The sequence below is a fragment of the Oculina patagonica genome, chromosome 6 (assembly GCF_052425735.1).
Source record: "Oculina patagonica isolate OP01 chromosome 6, crgOcupat, whole genome shotgun sequence".
Classification (NCBI taxonomy): Eukaryota; Metazoa; Cnidaria; class Anthozoa; order Scleractinia; family Oculinidae; genus Oculina; species Oculina patagonica.
In genome coordinates, this window is record NC_135763.1 from 16,542,264 (window position 1) to 16,564,441 (window position 22,178).

The following is a 22,178-nucleotide window of genomic DNA, read 5'->3' on the forward strand; positions in this document are numbered from 1 at the left end:
TTTCCCCTTCAGGAATTACACGGAGAATATTGAGACAGCTCATTTGCGGCCTGTAACGCTCTGGGTAAAAGACTTTCACTCCGAACCTGTAAATCAACCAATAGCAGTAAATTTCAAAAATCTTTAATTCTAGTTTAACAACGTTATAAATTTAGACATTTAAAAATATTTTAAGGGTTTTGAAACCGTCCTTACATTGACATACGTGTGGCATAAATGCAACAACAAATTTAAAGATACATCATTACAAAAGCGATAAAAATGCTAAGCCATTAAGAATATTTACTATCTATCTTAGCAAAGTAAATTTAACACCTTTAAATAAGTTTAAAACCTTAAGCAAAGTCGCACTAAGATATTTTTATAGCCTGATTGCACTGAGATAGTCTCCAACGCGGACATTCGTATGGCACGTCACTCCCCAGGAGTACGTGACGGGACGTGGTAGCGTCCGAGGGTAGCTCGATAGCTGACGTGAATGGTGTCCGCAAGGGAGAGAAAATCAAAACGAATAAAACCTTTGACTTCGCTTAAAACCCACGCGTGTGAGCATCAGGCTATGCAAATAAAAGTGGTGGTTCCTTATTTCTTTTATAAAATAAAGCTAAGAGATGATAAATTGACGTCACAGACGTCCAATGAAAGCGAGCGTTATACAGTCGCAATATTATAAATATGGTCAATATACCGGGCATAAGAAAAAACAAGGCTGTTCAGGTCAACGTGTACATGGAAAGTACTGTTACAGATAATTATAAAACATCTAGCCCTGTTACCCGCCTACTACGCTTCCCATAAAAAATGTTTACAAACTTACAATTTAATTGCATTACCACAAAAGCATCATTTTGAAGGCAAAGATACACTAGTTTTTTTTTTTTTTTTTTTTTTTTAAGTAACCTAAAACTAATAAAGTTCTAGTGTATTATTCTGGATAATTCTTCGCTTCAGCAAAGCCCTCAAAATATGGATTAAATAAATTGATGCGTGATGCGTTATTTGCATATCAGATCACGCAACTCTTTTCCCAGGGACGGAAAGGTGTGCTACAAAACTAACATGGCTGCATAAAAAGCAAACAATTCCTGCAATAATTGCTACCACATCAGTGTCTATTCATATTTGGAGGAAAATAGGGGAGAAATAACCAGCGAATATAACCGCGGCTCATCGCGCTCGGCCACACATTTAAAATTGCTGTTTTCGCAGGTTGGAGAAAAAAAAACTTTCATTTTCTTGAAAAACGTCTCAAAAATAAACTGCGATTTTCCTATCAAATGCAAGCGAAATCTTCGGCGCAAGAATGCAGGAGCACACCAAACGTTTTCTCGTCAGGTCGTCGTCCTAAGGACACGTCGTGTTCCCTGTCTTCATTACTGTACACGATGACGATGGCGAGATCTTTGCAAGCTTTTTGGCAAATTCTTCGCTAACAGTTCATTCCAATCACTGGAATGCCCCGAATTTCCTTCTCATGATGCGAAGGAAGCAGCACTCGTTACCGGGCTGAGGGTAGCCCTTGTCACTGAAGTTCTCGAGCTGACTCGAGACGTCGCTCCATCGGGCATTGAAAGGCTGGAGCTCTTCTTGAATAGCGTCATGGGACGGTTGATCGATTTCACCGGCCAGGTCTTTGCCAAGTCTGTTGATTCGATCAACTTTGGCAGCGTATCTGGAGCGTTCTTCGCATTTGATCTACAAAAAATGCAATAAAAAATTGTTAATTTTGTGATACTTCTATTGTTTTCTTGTTTTTAAATTTAAATTTAAAAAACCTTTAGAGGACGCCTAGAGACTTGATGGTAAAAGGAACACTTGCCATTGCGTTTTCTTCCCTTTAATTCAAGCTTCCATTTTTTATACCTCGTGGTTAGAGCGTTTGGGAAAGAGAAGCATATCTTGTAATGTCGAGACACGCTTAGATAAACGACGTTTTCTCCAAAAACAACAACAACAAAACACTAACAGACCTCGGTCTTTTCCTGCAACTTGCTAGCTTCTTCTGCTTCCATTCCAACGCTGAATGACTTGAGCAGTTTTTCAGTTTCATCCATCCATTCATTTGTGGCATCCATTTCCGAATGAAATTCATTAAGTTTACTTTGAGAGGTCTCAAGCTGTAAGGATAAAAATATAGATGTTTAGACACAGGGCACGTATCTCGTGGAGGCCAAATCCAGGGTTCGTACTCTTTTGAGTTTTAGAAATTCCATGACCCTTTCTCCATGACTTTTCAAAGTTTACCATGACCTAAATTTGACCACATTTCTTGGAAATGTTCAAATATTATCTTGAATTCGGGTTTGCTTTTGCCCTTTTCTTCACACATAACAACATTGGCTAATTCATTTTGTACAATCAATACCATTTTCCAAGACGTTCCATGACCCAAACTTAAATTCCATGACTTTCCAGGCTTGGAAAATGGAATTCTAAAATTTCATGACTTTCCAGGTTTTCCATGACCCGTACGAACCTTGTAAATCTCAGGAGAACCATTTAGCTTTTACCTGTTGTATTCTGTTAATGACTTGCTTTGCAATGTCGTTCCAGCAGTCGTCGAAGTCTTTTAGTTGTGTGCTGATCTCTTTGGCTGCTGGGTCTCCCTGGTCCACATTCTTTAATAGATCATCTCCGGCTTTGTGCAATGACTGCAAACGTATTCCTTGTTCGTCCAATTCTTTTTCTATTACCTAGTTTCCGTTTCATGAAGAAAACATAAAAATGAAGCCTAAATATAACCAGGCAAGATTGCAAAATAGTATCGCTTTACGATTAGAACGTTTCAATGAGACCTCTCAACTTGTTTAAAGTACTTGCAAAATAAATACGCCACCACCCACCCCTACCCCCAAAACAAACAAACAAACAAAAAACACACCAAAAAACGACATCAACTAACAAATAATGATGACACAACAATGACCACAATCATCATTGCGAAAGCGGCGTCAGGCCGAGTGGTTTGGGGCGCTGAATTTAAGACAACAGAAGATTTATTCATTTTTTTATTTCACTTTAAAAAAAAATTGCCGAGTCCGACCTTAACTTTTGTTTAGTCTTGTTCAAAGTCAAAAACGAATGGCGCTACAATTGGGACCATTTGCGTCATTACGTCATCTCTTACCCTGAGTTTCTCCAAGTGATCCTTGACTTCATTCTCATCAGTAAGATCTGTTCTTCCCATGTCTTTCAGGGTCTTTTCTTTGCTTGATAACCAGTTTAGTAATATTAACTGCTCGTCACGGAATCGCTGCCAGTTACTTAGAACCTGCCACAGGTAAGAGGTAAAGGTAAGGTAAAGTCTGTGTCCGAGCCAAGTGGCGCATACAGCCAGAGCTTATCCCGGTTTCCGTAGCATTAAGCGACTAGGAGTATTACTACTCCCCCCTGGATGGGATGCTAGTCCATCGCAGGGTTACCCCCCAACAGTAAATTCGCCGGTACCCATTTATACACCTGGGTGGAGAGAGGAACCGTGAGAGTAAAGTGTCTTGCCCAAGAACACAACGCAGCGCCCCGGCCAGGCCTCGAACCCGGGCCGTTCGACTCGGAGTCGAGCGCGCTAACCATTAGGCCACCGCGCCTCTCATAGGTAAGAATCTTGTTAAAACCAAAATTATCAAGAGTACCTCAATCAACGACGGAGAAAATCTTTTGAAATTCTTGGTTTTCATACCGAGTGCAGGTAATGTAACGATTAAAAGCATCATTTGTGCTTTCCATAGAGGAGTCCCGAATAGATTTTTGGCCCAGATTTGGACAAGAGAACTGCCACCCGATAAAAGAGAAAAAAAAAATAGTTCCATGGTTAACTTTCAAGTCTTGCAGTGTCGGACGGTAATTAGAACAATCACTTAATGAAATGTCAAGCCATGGTTTTAACTTAGTTTTAAATGCTGTTTTCTATTCATTCAAATGGCGTTTTGTATGTTAGCCCAAAACTAATAAATTATCGAATACCTTAAGAAGTTGAGTTTTTCTCTGTTCAGACCAGTTCCATACTTTACTCCACCGATCACTGAGCGACTTCACTTGTTGCTGGGTGCTCTCGTTGATGTCAGGGTCTGTAATGTCAACACCCAGAAGCATTGAAATCATCGAGTGATCCCGAAGTTCTTCTTGGAAGACCTAAAATTAAAAAAAGACCTTGTTTGTAAAAGTGACAATAGAAAGCAAGGGACCGCGGACGAAAATGCTGTTGTGTACGTAGGAGCGGGGGACAGCTCTAAAAAGACAAAAAAAAAAAAAAAAAAAAAAAAAAAAAAAGGGGGAAAACACCATGTAAACCGGATCAGGCATTATCTTTTCGCTTATACTTCAAAAGATGAAAGTTAGTTTCCAAGGTGTTGAGAATAAATTATTCTGCGTAGTAATGAATTCTTACCTGGTGATCTTCTAGCTGCTTCTTGACGTCATCATAACCTGGACCAATCTCGCCTTGTTCCTTAATCCGGGACTCTGCCATTTTGAGCCAAACGTTCATCCTTTGTAAGTGTTGTTTAAGTAGCAAAATGTACGTATCAAGCATCCTGGAAAGATTAAAACAACAACAGCAACAAGCCGCAAATTAATGAAGGAAGCTAACAATAGAATGAACAAACGTCAAACAACGTGGAACATGTGATTTGAGTGTGAACACACCATAGTGAAATTTATTTACCAATTTGTAGCTGATAAGGTCGGCACCACTGACATGGCGCCGATTGAGTATATGGGGTATTAAAGTCAGGTTACAAAAATTTCGTCTCGGAGGCAAAAGCAAAATGAAAAGTTTCTTTCAATCAATCTATCAACCAGCACCTTTCAAATGCCGACGTACGCTATGTAGTAATCCTTTTACTATAATGATATTTAAATAATCTCTGCCTAATTTCTCCTCAAACGATTGATACAGAGCAAGAAACACAGGGTTTGTCGTTCCTTTAACATGTTATACAGCTAAAAAAGAACACCCTTCCTTCAATCCCATGTCAACAAAGAAAATGACATGCAATGTCAGTCGTCACCTTGTCCCTCATCCCAAATTCGGGGGCGGGGGTAAGGAGATGACTAAAAAGGTTATGCTGCAGAGAATTTTCACAGAGTTATGCATTTATCTTGTACCTCCTTTCTTCTTTGGCAGCCTTCTCCTCGAGTCCTTTGTTTCTCTTGTCAATCATGTCAATTCGTCCCTGAAAATGATCCCGTTCGTGATCCTTGAAAAAGTCCTCCTTGACAATAGCTCGGGACTCGGTCAGAATCTCGTCAACTTTCTTTTCTGAAACGTTTATTTCTTTCCTTTTACCCTGTAGAAAGGCAAGATAATGAGCATTCCGAGCTAGGGTTATCAGTACATTAAACTCGATGAGCTCGTACAAGATGATAGGAAAAAAACGTGAACTCACTCTGAATGCATCTAACGCCTTCTTAGCAGCTTCTAGGTCTAAATAATCAGCATCATCCCTGCTGATATTAGACTCTGCATGCGTCAAGGTGACTTCCGCGTCATCTAATCTCGTTGTGATGTACCTTCCAAGGACACCGGATAATCTAAATAAATAAGACACCATAAATATTTATTGGTATACGTGTCCAATAATTATCAGTGATAATGTCCAGTGCAATTATTTCTGGACCGATAGACGATCACTACGAACTACTCCAAGCCGGACCAATGATAACTGCAGCTGCTTCCAAAGAACCGAAGGAAAACATTGGGATATTGCAAAGACAAGTGAAGAGAGAGGAAGTTCTCTACCAGTGGCTACGATTTCATGATCATGCTAGTAAAACGCGTTAGTTTAAGAAAATAATTATAGATTATTGAAAGAAACGAAGATTATTAATTAATTCTGATTAGCCTTTAACTCGACTTAAGTCTAGCAGAAATAAGGTGATTAAATTTACCCCTTTTTTACCTTCAAGTACTACATTTGTTGTAGAGCAGACCATTTTGCCGTGACAGAAAGACACAAAAGGAGTAATAGTAAGCTAAGAAGGAGAAGAGATCAGGGAACGTTACGACCGGTTCTAGCGTATATTTTTCGAGATGCGCCATCTGAAACGCAGCCTCTCAACGTTTTTTAATTTATCGCTATCAATACTCACTTTGATCCATTGTCCATGGTTTTCAGTTGTAGATTGTTCCATCTCTTTTCCAAAGTGTTAATCTCCGTTTCATAACTCTCAGCTCTTTCGGGATCCACGAGCCTTTCTGTCAGCAGCCTATCACTTATTCCAATTGCTTTTCTGAACGTTGGCTCGAATGAAGAGATTTCCTCCTTCAACTCCTGTTAAAAATAATATACAAAAAACCTATAAATATTCCACTTTATTTGGATGGTGCAAGTGAATGAATGCTCCATTCTCCATTGCTCAGCAAGTGATCTAGTTAGCTTCTAGTTGCATTCAATCTCGATATCCATTACAAGAGAGGAGGACTCAAGTTTTAATGTAACATTTGCTGTACGTTCATAACTCAGACCCGACATCACTTTAATCTACCAACAATACCCACTCAATCTGACTCCCATGTAGTATCACAAATGTACCAAAACGATTTTATACTGTTAACTGAATAACAGTTGGCGATAAATTATAAATGATATAGAATCCCCAGTTTTTAGGAGCGCAAGCCTGTGTTCTGAGACCGCTCAATAAAGGAAGTTTGACAGTCCTAGAAGATCGTTAAAGCAAAGATAAAAACTGATCAGCACTGCTTTTCCTGCATGGTGTGTTTTTAAAGCTAGTCAGAGACAAGATAAGCCGACAACTGTTTCATGTACAAACCCTGTGCCTGCCGTACTCTTCCATGACTGAACTGATATTATCCTCGTTCACGGCTATGGAATCCGCTTGTTTTTCAGCATCGCCCATCCAATCATAAATCTCCTCCATAAGCTCTTCATGAAGGACAATCATTGTTTGGGTTAACCTGTAAAGACAGACATGCACTTAGTAAGAAATTAGCACTATGTTTTCCTAAGAAATGAAGTGAAATTGAACTGGGCTTTTTCCCCAAATGACTTTTTTTACTGCGGCAATATCTGCAAGCCACGGCGCTTAGTCTTTGAGGCTAAAGTTTGCGTGAACTTAAATGAATGTAAATGATACGCGCATAGTTTTAACGGTTACTTAATTTGCATTGCCACGGAGTAATACAGCTACATAGCCAGCCTTCCCTTCCGTGTTTTTGGTTCAGTGACAACGACTGCAGGAATTACAACAAAAAGCAGTAGCAGCAACAACGACAACAACAACACAATAACAACAAACACAAAAAGCAAAAACAGTAACAGCAAAACTCGAGAAAGCAGCAACAACATTCAAGCGGTCAAGCAAATAGGCAATCAATTAAGCAATTGTTTAACAGTAAAGCAATCATTTATCAAATAATTAATCATATTTTGTGAATCAAGGAGTCACTGAGCAAAAAGGCGAGTCAGTTTGAATGTCGGTTGTGGTTTAGTATGGTGGTCGGTCAGTCGGTTGGTCGGTAGGTCGTTAGGTCGGCAGTTTACTGTCTTAACTAAGGATTCATTTGTTCTCCTTGTGTCTACATCGTGTGTCGATGATGCTATGAAAACAGGCTTACCTTCGCTGGTTTTCGTCATGGTTTTTGTTCAATTCCGCCCACTTGTCATCTAGTGCTCCTATTCTTCGCTGGATTCGTGCCTGGTCTTCCTGTCTTAGCATCTCCGTGCCCTTGCAGTCTTCGAACTGGTCTTTGATGTCGCTAAATTTGGCTTCCTCCTTAACCAACTCATTTTCAAATTCCTTTTAAACAAGAACAAAGCAATAATCAGTATTTTACACCTGTCTCCTGAAATTCTGTAGAGTTTAAAGTCACAGGGAGGATATCTTTTAATGTTTCCAGACGTCTGTTGTTTTTTAGGCCGTTTTACGCAGTAAAGGCCTTGGTTACGTGTTCTAGCCTGCGTTGCAGACGAACTTAACAGAATGTTGGTTGAAGATTTGGTTAAAGACATTTATCCTACATTACCTGCAACTCTATCAGCTGTTCTCCAACCTCACCGATGTCAGACCCAACCTCAGTGAAATTATTAACGGATGAATCCCCAAGCCTCTCAACGGCTTCTTCACAATCAGCCAATGAGCGACCAAAGTATTTCAAAGACGCTTCCTTGATCCTGTTACAAAATAGTGAGAAAATCACATAAGAATATATATGGCAAAACTAAAATCTGTTTGCTAAAGGTCGTTTTTTATGCCCGGGTTCTACGCTACAGTAGCAAAGCGATTGTGTTATTAGGCAGTATGCGAGCTAGCGCACACGCATTCACACAGGTTTTGAAGTTACCTTTCTACCCTTTTAACAAAATGTAATACAAATCGAAGTTCATGTTAAAGGCAAAAGTTTCGAGTAAACAAAAAAGGACTGCTGTACAAAACATATGGCTAGAAGCATGGACAAATTCAGATTCAACATATAATAAATCGAATTAATTGCCATACTTGTCTTTTTTATCTCTAGTTCCTTTTTCAAGGTCAGCAACTTGTCTGTTGAGTGCGTCCAGGGTTTCGCTGATCTCATCTCCAGCATAAGGCTCAAACTCTTTCTTTTCAATGATGTCACGGCCAGCATCCGACACTTCAACCAACTCTCTACTTAAGTCTTCCCCTAGAGAGTTTTCGACTTCCTATGACGTAAGGAACGACAGATTCATAGGGGTCATATAGTACTATACCAAGTACTATATTCATATAGTACTTGGGTAGATTTAAATGTGGTAAATTCGATTCCGATCGGTATACCCTATTTTTTTTTTTTTTTTTTTGTGAAGTGTTGCAGTTTGCTTGCATATGGGTGACGGTTGGTAGGTTAACAATTTCCCAGCAAGTAAACAAGTATCATCACGGGTTTCTTTTCAGAAAATGAACCTATGGTGCTGAGGAAAAAGGGGCCAATCAACAAAGTTATGAAGTTCAATGTGGGGTACAGTTTGAACAAACAAACAATCAGACCTCACACAGACAGACAGACAGACAGACAGACAGACAGACAGACAGACAGACAGACAGACAGACAGACGAAAAAGAGAACTGGTTTACACCAAAGCACACTACCGCTTCACAGAAAAGGTCACTTAATCTAACCTGAAGTTGCACAGAGCTGGCTTGAATGTCTCCATAGTCAGTTTCATCCACGTCTTGTTCCACTTTTCGTGTGGCGTCGCTGACCAGCAGACCAAGAGCTATTGACTGCTCTCTCCACCGACCAAGCCTGCCTTCCGTGTCTTTCTTTAGTATATCCAAAAGAGCGGAATCCAGCCTATATAGAACAAGGCATTGCGAACTATCAGTGGCGAAGTTTTAGATAGAACTTAATGCCAAATTAATGTTTTATATTATAAGTAAAAAAGTTGTTTCTGGCAGCTTGGGGATGGTTTTCAGATTTAGCTTGATCACGAGGAGTTTTGGATACCAAATCGAGTTTAATAAATTATTGTCCGGCATATGGTCAATATACATTCATTGTTGAGAGTATGAGAAATAACTGTGATAAATTTACTGGACATACGGTAATCAAACAATTTTGGTCACCGATTGCACACGATCCTGTAAAATTTTCTCAATGAAGACTCTACGGCTCTCTTGGTCACTGTAATTACTAGGTTACTCATAGAAAAAAATCTGCAGTCATTGTAAATGCCACTAAACGAATACATTGTATTTTGCCGGGATCTGTTGAGATCTAGATATACATGTACAGACAGAAGACGCGAAAACCAGGTTAAAATTTCAGGGACCTACTCAACTTGGTCAGGTTGATCACTTTACTTTATCACTTTGTATTAGATTTTTACGTTTAGATCTTGGCATCTATCACCGAACTGAACTGTCCGACAACTATAACACTCACTGTTTGATCTCACCATCTCGTCATGTAGCAAGAAGTAGCAGAACATTAGTCCAGCAGACGCCGGGGGAAAAGAACAGAGAACGCAGCCACGTCTAAGAGAGTAACATAATGGCTTTCTCAGTTAAAGTCATCATTATTTTCCCCTCTATAATTGCTTAGTGATGGTGCACAGAGAAATACACCTCAGTGGAGAAAACAGAAGAGAGGAGAGAAGAAGAAAGAGCGGCAGAATGTGAGAGAAGAGTTGTATGTAGCATGTGCCGTAGTGTGAGATGTAAGGGTAAGAATGTTTTGTGTTTCAATAAAAAAAATAGAAAAATGGCGTATATTTGTCAAGTTGTTAACTATTTTGTTGTGTGTATAAAATCACATCGTTAGCTCATCACTTACTTTTGCTGTCGGTCTTTAAGGTGGTCATTGACAGCCTTCCATCTTGAAGTGAGTGCATTTTTAGTTTTATCAACGCCATCAATGTCCGCTTTATCCAACTTGCTGCTGTCAACGAGGTCCTGACTTTCTTGGAGCATAGCGTCAACTTTCGGCTCGTACTCCTTTACTTCATTCATAAAGAGCTGTGGGTAGCAAGCACAAAGAGTTAGTGTAGAAGACATAGGCGGCGAAGCAGGGAGAGGGGGGGGGGGGGGGGGTCCCCCCCCCAAAAAACCCCCCCTCTGAAGATGGCCATATAAACGCGTTCCATACAAAAACTCACAGATACATTTGATGAACTTGACTTGATTCGTGGGGCAAATATTGACGAATATATATTGCATTATTTGGTTATTTCTTTATCAACAGAAAACAAACAGTAATTGAAATTGAAGGGCTGTTAGCATTATTGGGCGCTAGTTTTTTAAGGACAGGTCTATAAATCATCTTTGCACCTTTGCACCTTGTTCAGTACCGTAGAATAATTCCAGGCATTTTCCAATCACTTTACAGATGCACGGATGTTTTTTAAGAGAGTGGAGAATATTGAAATGGGCGGCAAACGCGACAGCACAAGCAGTTGTTTTTAAAAAAGATCAAATATTCAATTAGATGACATTTTTTTTCTTAGTTTTTATGGCCCCACCTGGACCATTCGCTAGTAGGGCTAGCCCAGGATAGCAGAATAAAATGGAAAAGTCACTAATGACATACGCTCTACCCGGGACTAAAAGAGTCTGACGTGAGATCAGGCATGGTTTTTAAAAACTTGTAGTATTAAATGGTGAATATTGGCTTGGGACCTACTTGGTTGTCATTGATCTGTTCTTGAAGCACTTCAATGTCAGATCCAATCTTCTCTTCGTTTTTAATCAGTTTCTCTGACTCAGTCAGCCACTGGTTCATGTTGTCGCATCTGTCACGCCAGGAGTCGAATCTCTTGTACTCGCCCTCGATATCTTGGGCAAGTTGCTCAAGCCTAACAAAAGATAACGTATCGTTACTTGCGGTACTTCCTATTTAGTACCGAAATCGAAAAATTAATTCCATGTCCTGATGTCAGAAATTAACTTTGAAGACAGATTTGAGAACTTTGCGTTTCATAAATTCTGTGTCTCTAATTCTATTGTTTTTTTTTCCGCGTCACCGATCTGGTTAGTCTCCTTCGCAATCGTTATTCGGGTCAGGAGACACGTTGCGTGACGACCTCAAATAATAAAGGCTTTTAAATAGCCTCTCTGGTCGACATTGCATGGACACCGTACAGAGAAACTGGACTTTGATCAATCTTAGAGTCTTAAGCTTCTATGTAAGGCCGTTTATCGTGATTCCCCTCCCCCCCCCCCCTCATCTATTGCCGTGGGATTTTTTTACACCATATCACATGTTAGTATATTTCTTAATCTGCAATAAGTGCAAAGTTGCTTTACACTTGACAAGTGTAATTAAATCACTGGTACGTGTCTGAAACCATGAAATGAACTGTCACGAAATTAACATACAACCTATTAATCGTCGAAGTTCTGCATTTTAACTATTATACACTGTCAAAATATCCAGGTAACTCAAAAAAGAGTCTCCATTCAACGTACAAGAAAGAAAAGAAATTTGGAGTTTTTGGCTACCTCAATTTAGATTCAAACATTCATCGACAAGGCATGACCCCATGTTTAGTTACAGTCTTCTGTTTCAGTTGTGCGAACATGGAATAATCTTGAAACACTCTCCGCGCAAAATAAGTTGTTTTAAAAGCTCGTATTTTGACCAGCTGGGCCGTAAGAGCAATCGTTCAGTATGGAGGACCGTTGAATTTGATATATACGTGCAGCCATGCATAATTCTTATGAGATATGAGATGTACCTGAACTGCATTAAGTCGGCTGTTGCCGAGGCCAGAGCCAGCGACTTCTCTAAATCGTCATCATCGACGTCCATAATGAAGTTAAAAATGTCAAAATTGTCAAATTGTTGTATTTCGCACGTTTCCGTGTGCAAAATGTGTTGGCAACACGGGAATGTAAATTTAAATACTTCTAAAACGGTATCACTCTCACGCAAATGTAAATTAACATCACATTCATGTTAATCAGGGTAAATATTTGACTTTGACTTTTTTGTTTACAGAAAAAGCAAAGAAAGTTTACAAAGGCTTCAAAGGCTTTAGTTAGTTGTGATATTCTTTGTCATTTCTAAAATTTAAATATCGTTGAAAATGCAGATAAAAAAGAAAAGAAAAAGAAAAGAAAAAAAAAGAAAACCTCGGGAGTGAAAGAATGCGCAGAATCTTGATGCGGAAAGAACGTCTTTTGTCCAATTATACTTCATACGAAGATAAAACGAGAAACTCCTAGCAAGCGACAAACGTTTACAGATTATACGAGAATTCATTAAAGGAAAAATCCAAAACTGAAGGCGAAAATTATTGTTGTATTGGATCTGACGCAATGTTCAGCATGTAATGGTACACGGTGTGTGCGAACCTCAACGTAACTGTTCATTTGCATACACTGCTTCTTTTCAAATATACAGCGATTCCAATTGGTGTGACTGTGTCATGAACGCACAGTACTGTAGCTTGATAAATATTTGTCCAGCTAACTTTGCTCCAATCTATTTTATTTAACTATTCTTCGATCTTGCGATCGAAAGTTTGTTTCGTCGGGGGGAATGAAATTTAAAAAAATTCTTCCAAAAAAAAAAAATGAAACGATAACATAAACCAACCTCTTCTCGCGTTCAATGACGTCAATATTTAATCCGTTCCATCGATGATTCAGGTCAGCCATGCGGTCATGCACGTCGTTGGCTTCGTCATTTTCTAACACACCGCTTTCGAGAGCGTTTTCGCCCAAGGCAAACACTTCGTTAGCGTCCCTCTGCTTTGACGATGTATCAGTCATAATGTCCTAAAAAAACGACCTCAAATTAATGCAAAAAAATCATCAACAACTATATTTAGAGTTGAAGAATGCCAAAACGAATCGTCCCTTCGCAAACCTCGAGCTCGAACGTAAACTTGACAAAGAATTTGGACCCAAACCAGTGATTCTAGTTTCGTGAAAGGACTGATACTACTTCAACAGAATGTTTTCGTGATGTCTTCAGGTAAGCCTGCATGGCTAATTATGCTGTCTAGTACAACATATTTTTCAAAAATGTTAAAATTAACGGTTCACAACGACTTCCAATTTCCTTCCTGCACTCAGGAAGGAAGTCAGTGACGTATGCAATTTCATCCATCATTTTGTTCTGGGAAGAGGGAAGGGGTACTATATAGGTAAGTGTTGCGCTAAGGGTATGCGGTCTTGAGCAAAAGAGTAGCGATTTTGAACATTTTGACCTGAAATAGGGTATGGTTTGTGCACTCTGGTCTGGAATTAGGTGCGTGCCTCTTCTCTCGTAAAGTACGGTTTGGTCTGAAATGAGTTAGGAAAAACCATGTATTCTGGTCTGAGATGAAGTAGGGAAAACCATATATTTTGGTCTGAAATGAGGTAAGCAAAGCCAGTTATTTTGATCTGAAATGAGGTATAGGAAAAGCCATGCAGGAATGGAAATAACGACCGTTGATCAGTAATTACTGATCAAATTTGCCAGCCAAAAATTAAGCAAAATTTAATAAATTAATAAAATATATTTATATTTAAGTGGCCAAATCTCAATCATTTGCACCTTCACAAAAAATCTTCACAATCTGTTTTTCCTTATTTCCAAACCTGCGCCGGCATGTATGTTGGTCTGAAATGAGGTAGAGAAAGCCATATATTTTGGTCTAAATAGTTAAAGGGTTTCAGCAAGCGCGCCGCCCACCCCAACCAAATTTTCGGTGCGTACCCATCCCTCTCAGGCGTTAGGTTCAGATCCAAAACAAAAACGGCATTTACAAGATCTACTAGCTTGAAACGCCATTTTGACATCGATAGCTATCTTCTATTGATTAGGATTGAATTCTCCTCACCTCATGGTCCTCCAACAGGTCAACCACCTTGTCCAGATTGACTCCAGGTTTGGAATCCCCGCGGAACCTGCTTGTAATGGAATGCATCACATCTTTCAGCGCCTCGATTATCGACCACTTTCGGTTTTTCTTCTCTCTCTGAATGTCTTGAAGCTTTTCTCTAACTCTGAAAACAAATGTTAATTTAAATTGAAAAACATATCTAGAAAAACAAATTAGCATAATGCACATTCCCAAAGACGAGCGATGCGGTGGGATTATACACAGCTGAAAGCTAAGAAAACATATAAATGCTTCAAACGGAAACTGGTTTTGTTATGTGATATATTACATCAAACTCTCTGGACCCACGTTTCTACAGGTAATTCAACTTTTCAACTATCCAACTTGAGGAACACAGAGATTGGACTGTTTAGTATTATGGGAACTTTTTTATAAAACTAGAATAAGCTGAAATACCGTCAGCTTAACAGAAAAAGCCGTTAGTTACTTACCAGAGTTGCCTATTGGCAGAATAAATACTCACCTTCGAAGGCTAGCGTTGGACTCGTCCACTGATGGTTTCCACTCGTTGTTGTTCTCTCCTTGTTTTTTTGTCAGCTCTGGGGACCTGATCTCGGAGAACCGTTTTTCAAAGCCAATCTGCGATAAAAAAAAAAAAAAGAAGAAAATGTCAGAAACAGAACGGGCCAATATCAACCGTTTTTTCGGTTGTTTGGTTGAAAAGAATGCTCTATATTGTTTTACCGTTTCAACCACATCATTGCTCTAAAGAAGTAAAGCTTGAAGGGTTGGTGCTTCACACAGGTTCTAGAAACCTCTTTGCACATTTCCCCCTTGGACGTTGTTGTCCAAAAAAGATTGCAATGAATGAAAACCAAAACAAATTGGACAAGAGAGAAACTTTAAAAAAATTTCAACCCTTCCAACCAGTTTTTTAACCAAACCAGCCATTCTGTTTAGCCCTGAAATGATCGCTGGTCGAAGAAACAAATGCCTTATTAATATGCTTACCTCTCTTCCAATGGATATTTGTTCCTTAAGTTTTTCTTCTGTTTTCTTGAGAGATTTGTCGAACCGCGATGACCTTTCTTTCCATTCTTCCAACAGCTCCTTCTGGTCTTTTTGAAGCTTGGGGATCTTTCTTACAATTCTACAAGGAAATACAAAATTCTCTCACTTCGAAAACTAGGTCAAAAGAAATGATCTCAAACTAAGTACAGCATTCAAAGAAGAGCAGTGTCTCCCACGTTTCCTGGAGTGGGAATAGCCTTAAGAAAGTATTAAAAGTCAGTTATTTACCCGTCCATACGGTCTTTGACTTTTTCCAACACATCGTCCCATCTCGTTTCGCAATCTTCTGCATCTTTTCGAAGAGCTTTGTTTTGTTCCTCAGAAAAGGCAGGGTCCTTGCATAGCTTGTACGCTGTATCTGTTGCCTCTGTAAATCTTGGCTCATAATCATCGAGTCGTTTAGAGAATTGCTTTGGAGTAAAAGAGAAAAGGAAATCAAGTTTCTTTGAATGCCACTCTAGAAAACTTTCTATTCATCTAGCTACATATAAGGAAGTAGGTAAAACGAGGCGATTTGACCGAGTTCAGAGCTAACAACGTGAGCTTCAAAAGTTTTGTATAAAAGTCATCAGTGTAATCAACCCAAGCAACATAAGAATCTTTTCAACATTACAGGTCATTAGAGGTCGAAGAAAAAACATGCAACCAGTGCTGCGCTCGAGAGAATGCATAGACGCCAAATAACGATTGGTTTTGGTTTTAATTCCTGATTGGTTGAAAAATGAAGGAGCAATTTTGCTGTGATTGGTTCCAATCTTCAGATTGAAAGAGCTCTGAGATACTTCCCGTTGACTACATGCTAACACCCCACTAAATTATACTTATAATACCTTCATGTCTTCTCTTTGCCGTGTTAAAGTTTTCAGATCGTTCCCAATTGGATCCATCGAGTCAAGTTCTTTATCTCGTAGTGCGATCCAGTCTTTTACTGCTTGTAAGTTGACCCTACATCCCGCCAGCTCGCCAGCTTTCTTCTGTTCCTCATCCCAAATCATTTTCTTTATTCTACAGAAAAGAAAGGACTCTCTTGACTCTTACACTCTGTTCTGACTTTTCCAAGTTTTGGCGTTTACTGATTACAACTAGTGAGTCAAGTAATACAGTAATAAAGTTAAAAAAGTTAATAAAGTAATACGAGCTTATGCAGGTGTGGATTATAAGAAAAGATACAAGCTGGTGTTGGGACTGCATAACCAACAACGATTACAAAGGTTATATGGTGTAATACAAGCCTATGATATACAGTAAAAACCCTCGTATAAGAACCTTAAATTTAAGAACCAGTTGGGCTAAAATTTTCATAAGAACATATTCAGCATAAAATTTCCAATAGGTTCTTATTTTACAAAAATGAATGCATAGATGAAAATAGAGAAAACGAATCTTAGTCTAGACATGCATGCTAGTACTTTGGAAAGATAAATTTACTGTGTAGCTATCATCGAAACTGTATTCTAGATAATTATTTACTACAGCAATATTTAATTTCAAAAGGCTTACATTACCACAGCAATATTTCATATCACATATGCCCTGTAGTGGTTATCTGTGCTGATCGCTAGTGTCCCTATCAAGTTAAGAACCTATTTAAGAACCTAACTAGCCTAGAATTCCACTAAATACCATTTTTAAAAGAATCTATTTGCCAAGCTGGAAAAATCTAGATTCTTACACGTGGGTTTTTACTGTAACCAAGCTGAAAAGATGCCTTGTTTGGGGTGGGTGGTCATGTGTGCCTTGCGCAGACTTTATACGTGCTGCTTCCTACGCAAAATTGTTTTAGAGATTCACATCATCATTTCTGATGAGCGAAGTCTGCAAGGACTTCATGCCATTATTTAAGGTCATTTTCCTCACCTATTTTTCTTGGCATCTTTTTCCTTGTTCAAAGAGCGCCAGGAAGCCCTCACGTCATCCATGTCTTCGCCAATTGCTTCTTGTTGATGTTCTTTGATACTCTTGTTACTCATAAGCTCTTCGAAGTCTTTCTCCAGATCACGGTACCGTTTGTCATAGGCAGGAAGCTCCTTCTCTAGACTCTGGAGTGACATTTAAAAAAAAAACATACTTGATTTTTGAACGAGTAAATTAACAGTTTCATCGAATAGCGTCCCTTACAAAAACATGTTTTCCAGTGTCTTATTACAGTTATTTGCCGTACCAAAATTCGGAATTAGCCAATCCGAAGCCTTGTCCGCTGCCTTGATTTCCAGCGATAGTCACTAACCTGATATCATTGGATTTTAGTTTTGCTCCATTGGGTCCGGTTAATACCAAATCTTATCTTTTTGGTACACATGGGTGGCATATCAGGCTCGTTTGGTCCATTCATCGGTATTTACACTTTTGCACAACTAAACTCGCCTGATACTCTGCCTAAGGTACGATAAGTTGTATAAATAGAACTCACCGCAATTTTTCCTTCCTTCTCCTTAAGAGAAGCAATGTTGTCTTTGTCAGACTCTTCAGGCAGTTTTTGCTCTTCATCCTTTAGCCATCTAAAAAAGTAGACAATCTCCGTTTGCACATTTTTGCCACATTATTTGATTCAAACACAACTAACAATTGTTTGAGTCGAAGTAGTCGAGTTTCATGGAACTTTTTCAGCCAATTGCCATTACACGAGAAGCGATCAACAAAAAGGTAACAGACCATGAACTGAGAATATAAAGCACTCTTTCAATTTGAAAGAGGTTTAGAGAAATTTGAAAAGCATTCAGGGCTTTCATCAGTCAATTAGTTAATTAATTGAGTTAATTTACTGTTTTTAAAACTTTGTTTTGTCAACTCATGTTCATCCAGTACTTACACGTTAATTTCGTTAGCCTCGTTTTTCCAATCCTTAAGCCTTCCATCCAAAAGAATTGCGTCAGGTTCTGCTGCCGCTTCGACAACATTCTCGTCAATGGACACAATAACTTCGTCCACTGGGCTGCTGAATAGTCTTGGCTCCGACTCCACCAACTGGACGCGTGGTTCAGGTGTGATGAAGGCAAATGCTTTTATCTAAGATATAACAGCATTCAAATAGTTTGATCGTGTATAGTCATGCATGCGATTGATCGATTTTTGCAGTTTAATAATACATACACGGAAAGTTAATCACATATGAATTTTGAATGTAACAAAGTTAACTTTGAAATGTTAAAAAACGATGAGTGCATCGTCTTAAAAAAGGTTGGCTTTACAAAGTGGTTTGGGTTTTAACAGAATTCACCCATTGTGATGTACACCTGTAGATTAGTTTAAACTTGATGAACTACTGATACTGCGGATTCAAACCATTTACTTAGATGCAACTATCGTTTTAGAACTCATAGCCTGTTGCAAGGCAACAACAACGTAGTAAGGTCTTGTGATAATCAAAATTAATTGTAGATGTTGTCCGCGAATAACCAACCTTTTCCTCCTCTTCTCGCTTCCTTTTGGCCTCTTCCTCTTCTTCTTTCTTCCGTTTTTCTTCAGCCTCCTTCCTTTTCCGCTCCTCTTCTTCTTTGCGTCTCTTTTCTTTTCTCTTTCTCTCTTCTTCTTCACGTTGTTTCCTCTTCTCTTCCTCTTTTCTTTTTCGCTCTTCTTCTTCCCTCTTTCTTCGCTCTTCTTGCTCCCTTCTCCGTCTTTCTAGCTCTTCTTTCCGCTTTCTATCTTCTTCCTCCCTCTTTTTGCGTTCCTCTTCCTCTCTCCGTTTCCTTTCCTCTTCCCTTCTCTTGCGTTCTTCCTCTTCTCTTCGCCTTCTTTCTTCCTCCTCTTGCCTCCTTCTTTCTTCTTCCTCTCGTCTTGCCTTCTCCTCCTCTTCTTTTCTTTTCCTCGCCTCTTCTTCCCTCCATTTTCTTTCCTCTTCCGCCTTTCGTTTCCTTTCTTCTTCTTCCTCCCTACGCAGCCTTTCTTCCTCCTCTCTCCGTTTTTGTTCTTCCTCTTCCCTTCGTTTCCTTGCCTCTTCTTCCCGTTTCCTTCTATCCTCTTCTGCTTTTCTTCTTCTTTCTAACTCTTCCTGACGTCTTTTATCATCTTCCAATCTCCGTTGTTTTTCTTCCTCTTCCAATTTCTTTCTTTCTTCTTCCAGTTTCTTTTGTTCGTCTTCTAAAATCCTCAGCCTGTCTTGAATCCTAACAAATGAAAGAAAGTAACGTGGTTCAATAAAAAATATGTATTGAAATACAACATTCATGAATGTGTTGCGTGACGAACCAATAATCAAATTGTTAACGGCTGCAAAAAAGGCTACGCCTTGTAAGTTAATACCTACTTCAAAAATATATTTTTTCCACCATACCTTCCCCTTCCCCTTATAATGATAATAATGATAATGATAATGTATTTATATAGCGCATTTTTCATATGTATTGGCCGTTCCGAGGTTGCGCAGGGAACTGAGGCGAGTTTCAAATTTCAAGTAATCGATAATCTGACACCACCACATTAAAGAACTCGGCGAGATTGGTTATTTTACCAAGTTTGACGCTTTGAGGATGAACACAGACGAAGTTATGGGCCTTGAAACATGGTTAAATATCCATACAAACGTCTCTTATTTTGAGACAGCGTCCCCCAAAACCATATAAACTCTTAAATTTTTTATGATTTTTGTGATACCCTTTAAAACGGGCAAACATAGTGATTTTCAACTTAGTTTCTTTCAAATAATGGGTCTTTGGCAGGATTTTACAGCTGTCACAAAACGGATAAAAATTTAAAGAGTTTATATGGTTTTGGGGGACGCTGGCTTACAATTAGAGACGTTTGTATGGATTTTAAACCATGTTTCAAGGTCCATAACTTCGTTTCTGTGCATCCTGAAAGCATCAAACTTGGTCAAATCACCAACCTCATGGCGATCTTTCATGTGGTGGTGTCAGATTATCGATTACTTGAAATTTGAAACTCGCCCCAGTTCCCTGCGCAACCTCGGAACGGCCAATATGTTCAAATGCGCTTTACACGTACTGTAATTTTACTACACAATTGTAAAGGCCAGACCACAACACCTGGAGCTTCGTGTCCTACTCTTTGCGAATAGTGTGTGGGTTCTTTAACGTCCCCTGTTATAAGACTGAAGATACAGGAGACGGGACCTACGGTTTATCGTCCTTTTCCGAGAAGACTAGAATGTCTAACCATTTGCAGATGAAATTACAAAGGCAGCACATTCTCCTCAGTTATTTTAAGACCCTGAGTGTTGGTCCGGTCTGGGGTTCGAACCCACGACCTCCCGCACAGCAGTCCGGCGCTCTACCAACTGAGCTAACCAGGCGGCGGTAAGCTTACAATACAATAAAATACAATACAATAAAAGTCTCCCTATCTGAAATAGATTATTCTGGTTTAACACACGCAAAGCTACTAGGTTAAAAAATATTTAATAAAACCGTGCAACAACAACAACAAAGACAACGACAACAACAACAATACTCTGTAAGAAAAATAAATGATGGTATGTTTTAAGCCTGGAGAAAAACAACAGTCAGTGACACAAGCCTACAGTACTTGGAAAAAAATTCCGAATTCTCCCTACAGGGGCCAAACCTAAGACCTTCCGCACATCGCTCGGACGCTCTATACCTTGCTTTGCTAATTATATCTAACTGTAAAGTGGGTTAACTGTTTAATAACTGAACATGTCGACAAAATTCTGCACAACGCCGTCGCTTGTCACACTGGTGACTTGTGAGCTTAACGTCCGCTTGTTTTAAACATAAAAATTCTTCTCAATCAATAACACCCCGATATTGCGCGATAACCAGTACCTGTCGTGCCTGGAGGTAGCTGATTGGTACAGGGCATCCCATCTCTCGTGCAGTGACTGCATATCTTTCTGTATCTTGACTCGTTCCTCCAACCCTACACAAGGCTCGGTTGTTAGCTGGTTACCAAAGTCCGTCATTTCAGCGAACTTCGGCTGCTCGTGAAGTAGTTCAGTGATCATTGCCTGCAAAACACATAGTATACATCACCGAACATTTAAAAAGGCACAAAACCGTGTTCTTCTTCTGGTCCCTTAGTTAAAGAACAGTTGGCTCTTCATTTTCACGCACCCCTCTTGGCCTCTTAACTGAGTGCACTTACATGTATCTCTACTGAGTTTCATGGTTAGATACATGTTAACTGCTGTCTCGTTGTGCTAAGAAAGTAGCTGACTTTCAATGATATTATCGCTGGTATCTTTTCAGATCGAAGGCAGTCGAAGTCAAAATTAGATGTTTTTGTCGTCTAAACCTAAATATCGTGGCCTTTAAGCATGTTTGTAACTTTTGAAACTATGGGATAATGAAACAGGCAGTTTGGAGGCTTTTCTTTCTGGCCAATTTTAACAAGCTGGTAAAATTTCGTTTTCAAAATAGTGAATTTGGTTTGTTTTAGTCTTGAGCACTCTCTTTTCTAAGTCAAATCCTGATTATTTATTATATTTGTTATATATTATATTTCTTATATTGGGAAGATAACTTTGAGATCGATTACTCCCGGTTAAATAGTTAGGAAATGGAACACATGTGGTGAAAGAAACATTTAGTAGAAGCACCAACCTGTGCGTCTTCACTCTGTCCCTTTACATAACTGATGTCGTATCCAATAGGCTCGTATGACTCGACAACAGTCTCGTTCCTAACCAGCCACGTGTCAAGAGGTTCGGTCTTTTCTGACCACATCTTCATCTTTCCCCTCTGCTCCTTCTCTAGTTTTTCAATTTGTTTATCCAGTCTGTAGGAAAAACGTAATAATCAATTTTACTGCAAAACCCATGTAGCTCAGTGTGTAAGTCAGCAAAATAATTATTCTCTCATGTCGCATTGAAGTCTTGAATATCTCTTTCTAAACCATGGATTTTCAAAAGAATATAGTGTTTTTGAGCTGTTGCAG

The 22,178-nt window shown here is 39.2% G+C and overlaps 1 protein-coding gene across 1 annotated transcript in view; it reads right to left on the bottom strand.

The window, feature by feature from the left end:
- Nucleotides 1-107: 107 nt before the first annotated feature.
- The window catches only part of LOC144655881 (uncharacterized), a 66,205-nt gene continuing 44,134 nt past the window's right edge, over nt 108-22,178 (bottom strand). Inside the window, exons 48-75 of the mRNA XM_078516053.1 lie at nt 21,845-22,019; nt 21,068-21,249; nt 18,727-19,429; nt 18,136-18,332; nt 17,737-17,824; nt 17,184-17,365; nt 16,157-16,331; nt 15,555-15,736; nt 15,267-15,405; nt 14,779-14,894; nt 14,253-14,418; nt 13,019-13,200; nt 11,102-11,273; nt 10,256-10,437; nt 9,100-9,274; nt 8,458-8,642; nt 7,985-8,132; nt 7,577-7,758; nt 6,772-6,916; nt 6,091-6,272; nt 5,388-5,532; nt 5,107-5,288; nt 4,388-4,532; nt 3,964-4,131; nt 3,128-3,271; nt 2,511-2,693; nt 1,971-2,117; nt 108-1,695 (exon numbers count right to left, since the gene is read on the bottom strand). Of these exons, the coding sequence (XP_078372179.1) occupies nt 1,447-1,695; nt 1,971-2,117; nt 2,511-2,693; nt 3,128-3,271; nt 3,964-4,131; nt 4,388-4,532; nt 5,107-5,288; nt 5,388-5,532; nt 6,091-6,272; nt 6,772-6,916; nt 7,577-7,758; nt 7,985-8,132; nt 8,458-8,642; nt 9,100-9,274; nt 10,256-10,437; nt 11,102-11,273; nt 13,019-13,200; nt 14,253-14,418; nt 14,779-14,894; nt 15,267-15,405; nt 15,555-15,736; nt 16,157-16,331; nt 17,184-17,365; nt 17,737-17,824; nt 18,136-18,332; nt 18,727-19,429; nt 21,068-21,249; nt 21,845-22,019 (5,221 nt within the window). The 3' untranslated portion in view covers nt 108-1,446. The remainder of the gene's footprint in view (nt 1,696-1,970; nt 2,118-2,510; nt 2,694-3,127; nt 3,272-3,963; nt 4,132-4,387; nt 4,533-5,106; nt 5,289-5,387; nt 5,533-6,090; nt 6,273-6,771; nt 6,917-7,576; nt 7,759-7,984; nt 8,133-8,457; nt 8,643-9,099; nt 9,275-10,255; nt 10,438-11,101; nt 11,274-13,018; nt 13,201-14,252; nt 14,419-14,778; nt 14,895-15,266; nt 15,406-15,554; nt 15,737-16,156; nt 16,332-17,183; nt 17,366-17,736; nt 17,825-18,135; nt 18,333-18,726; nt 19,430-21,067; nt 21,250-21,844; nt 22,020-22,178) is intronic.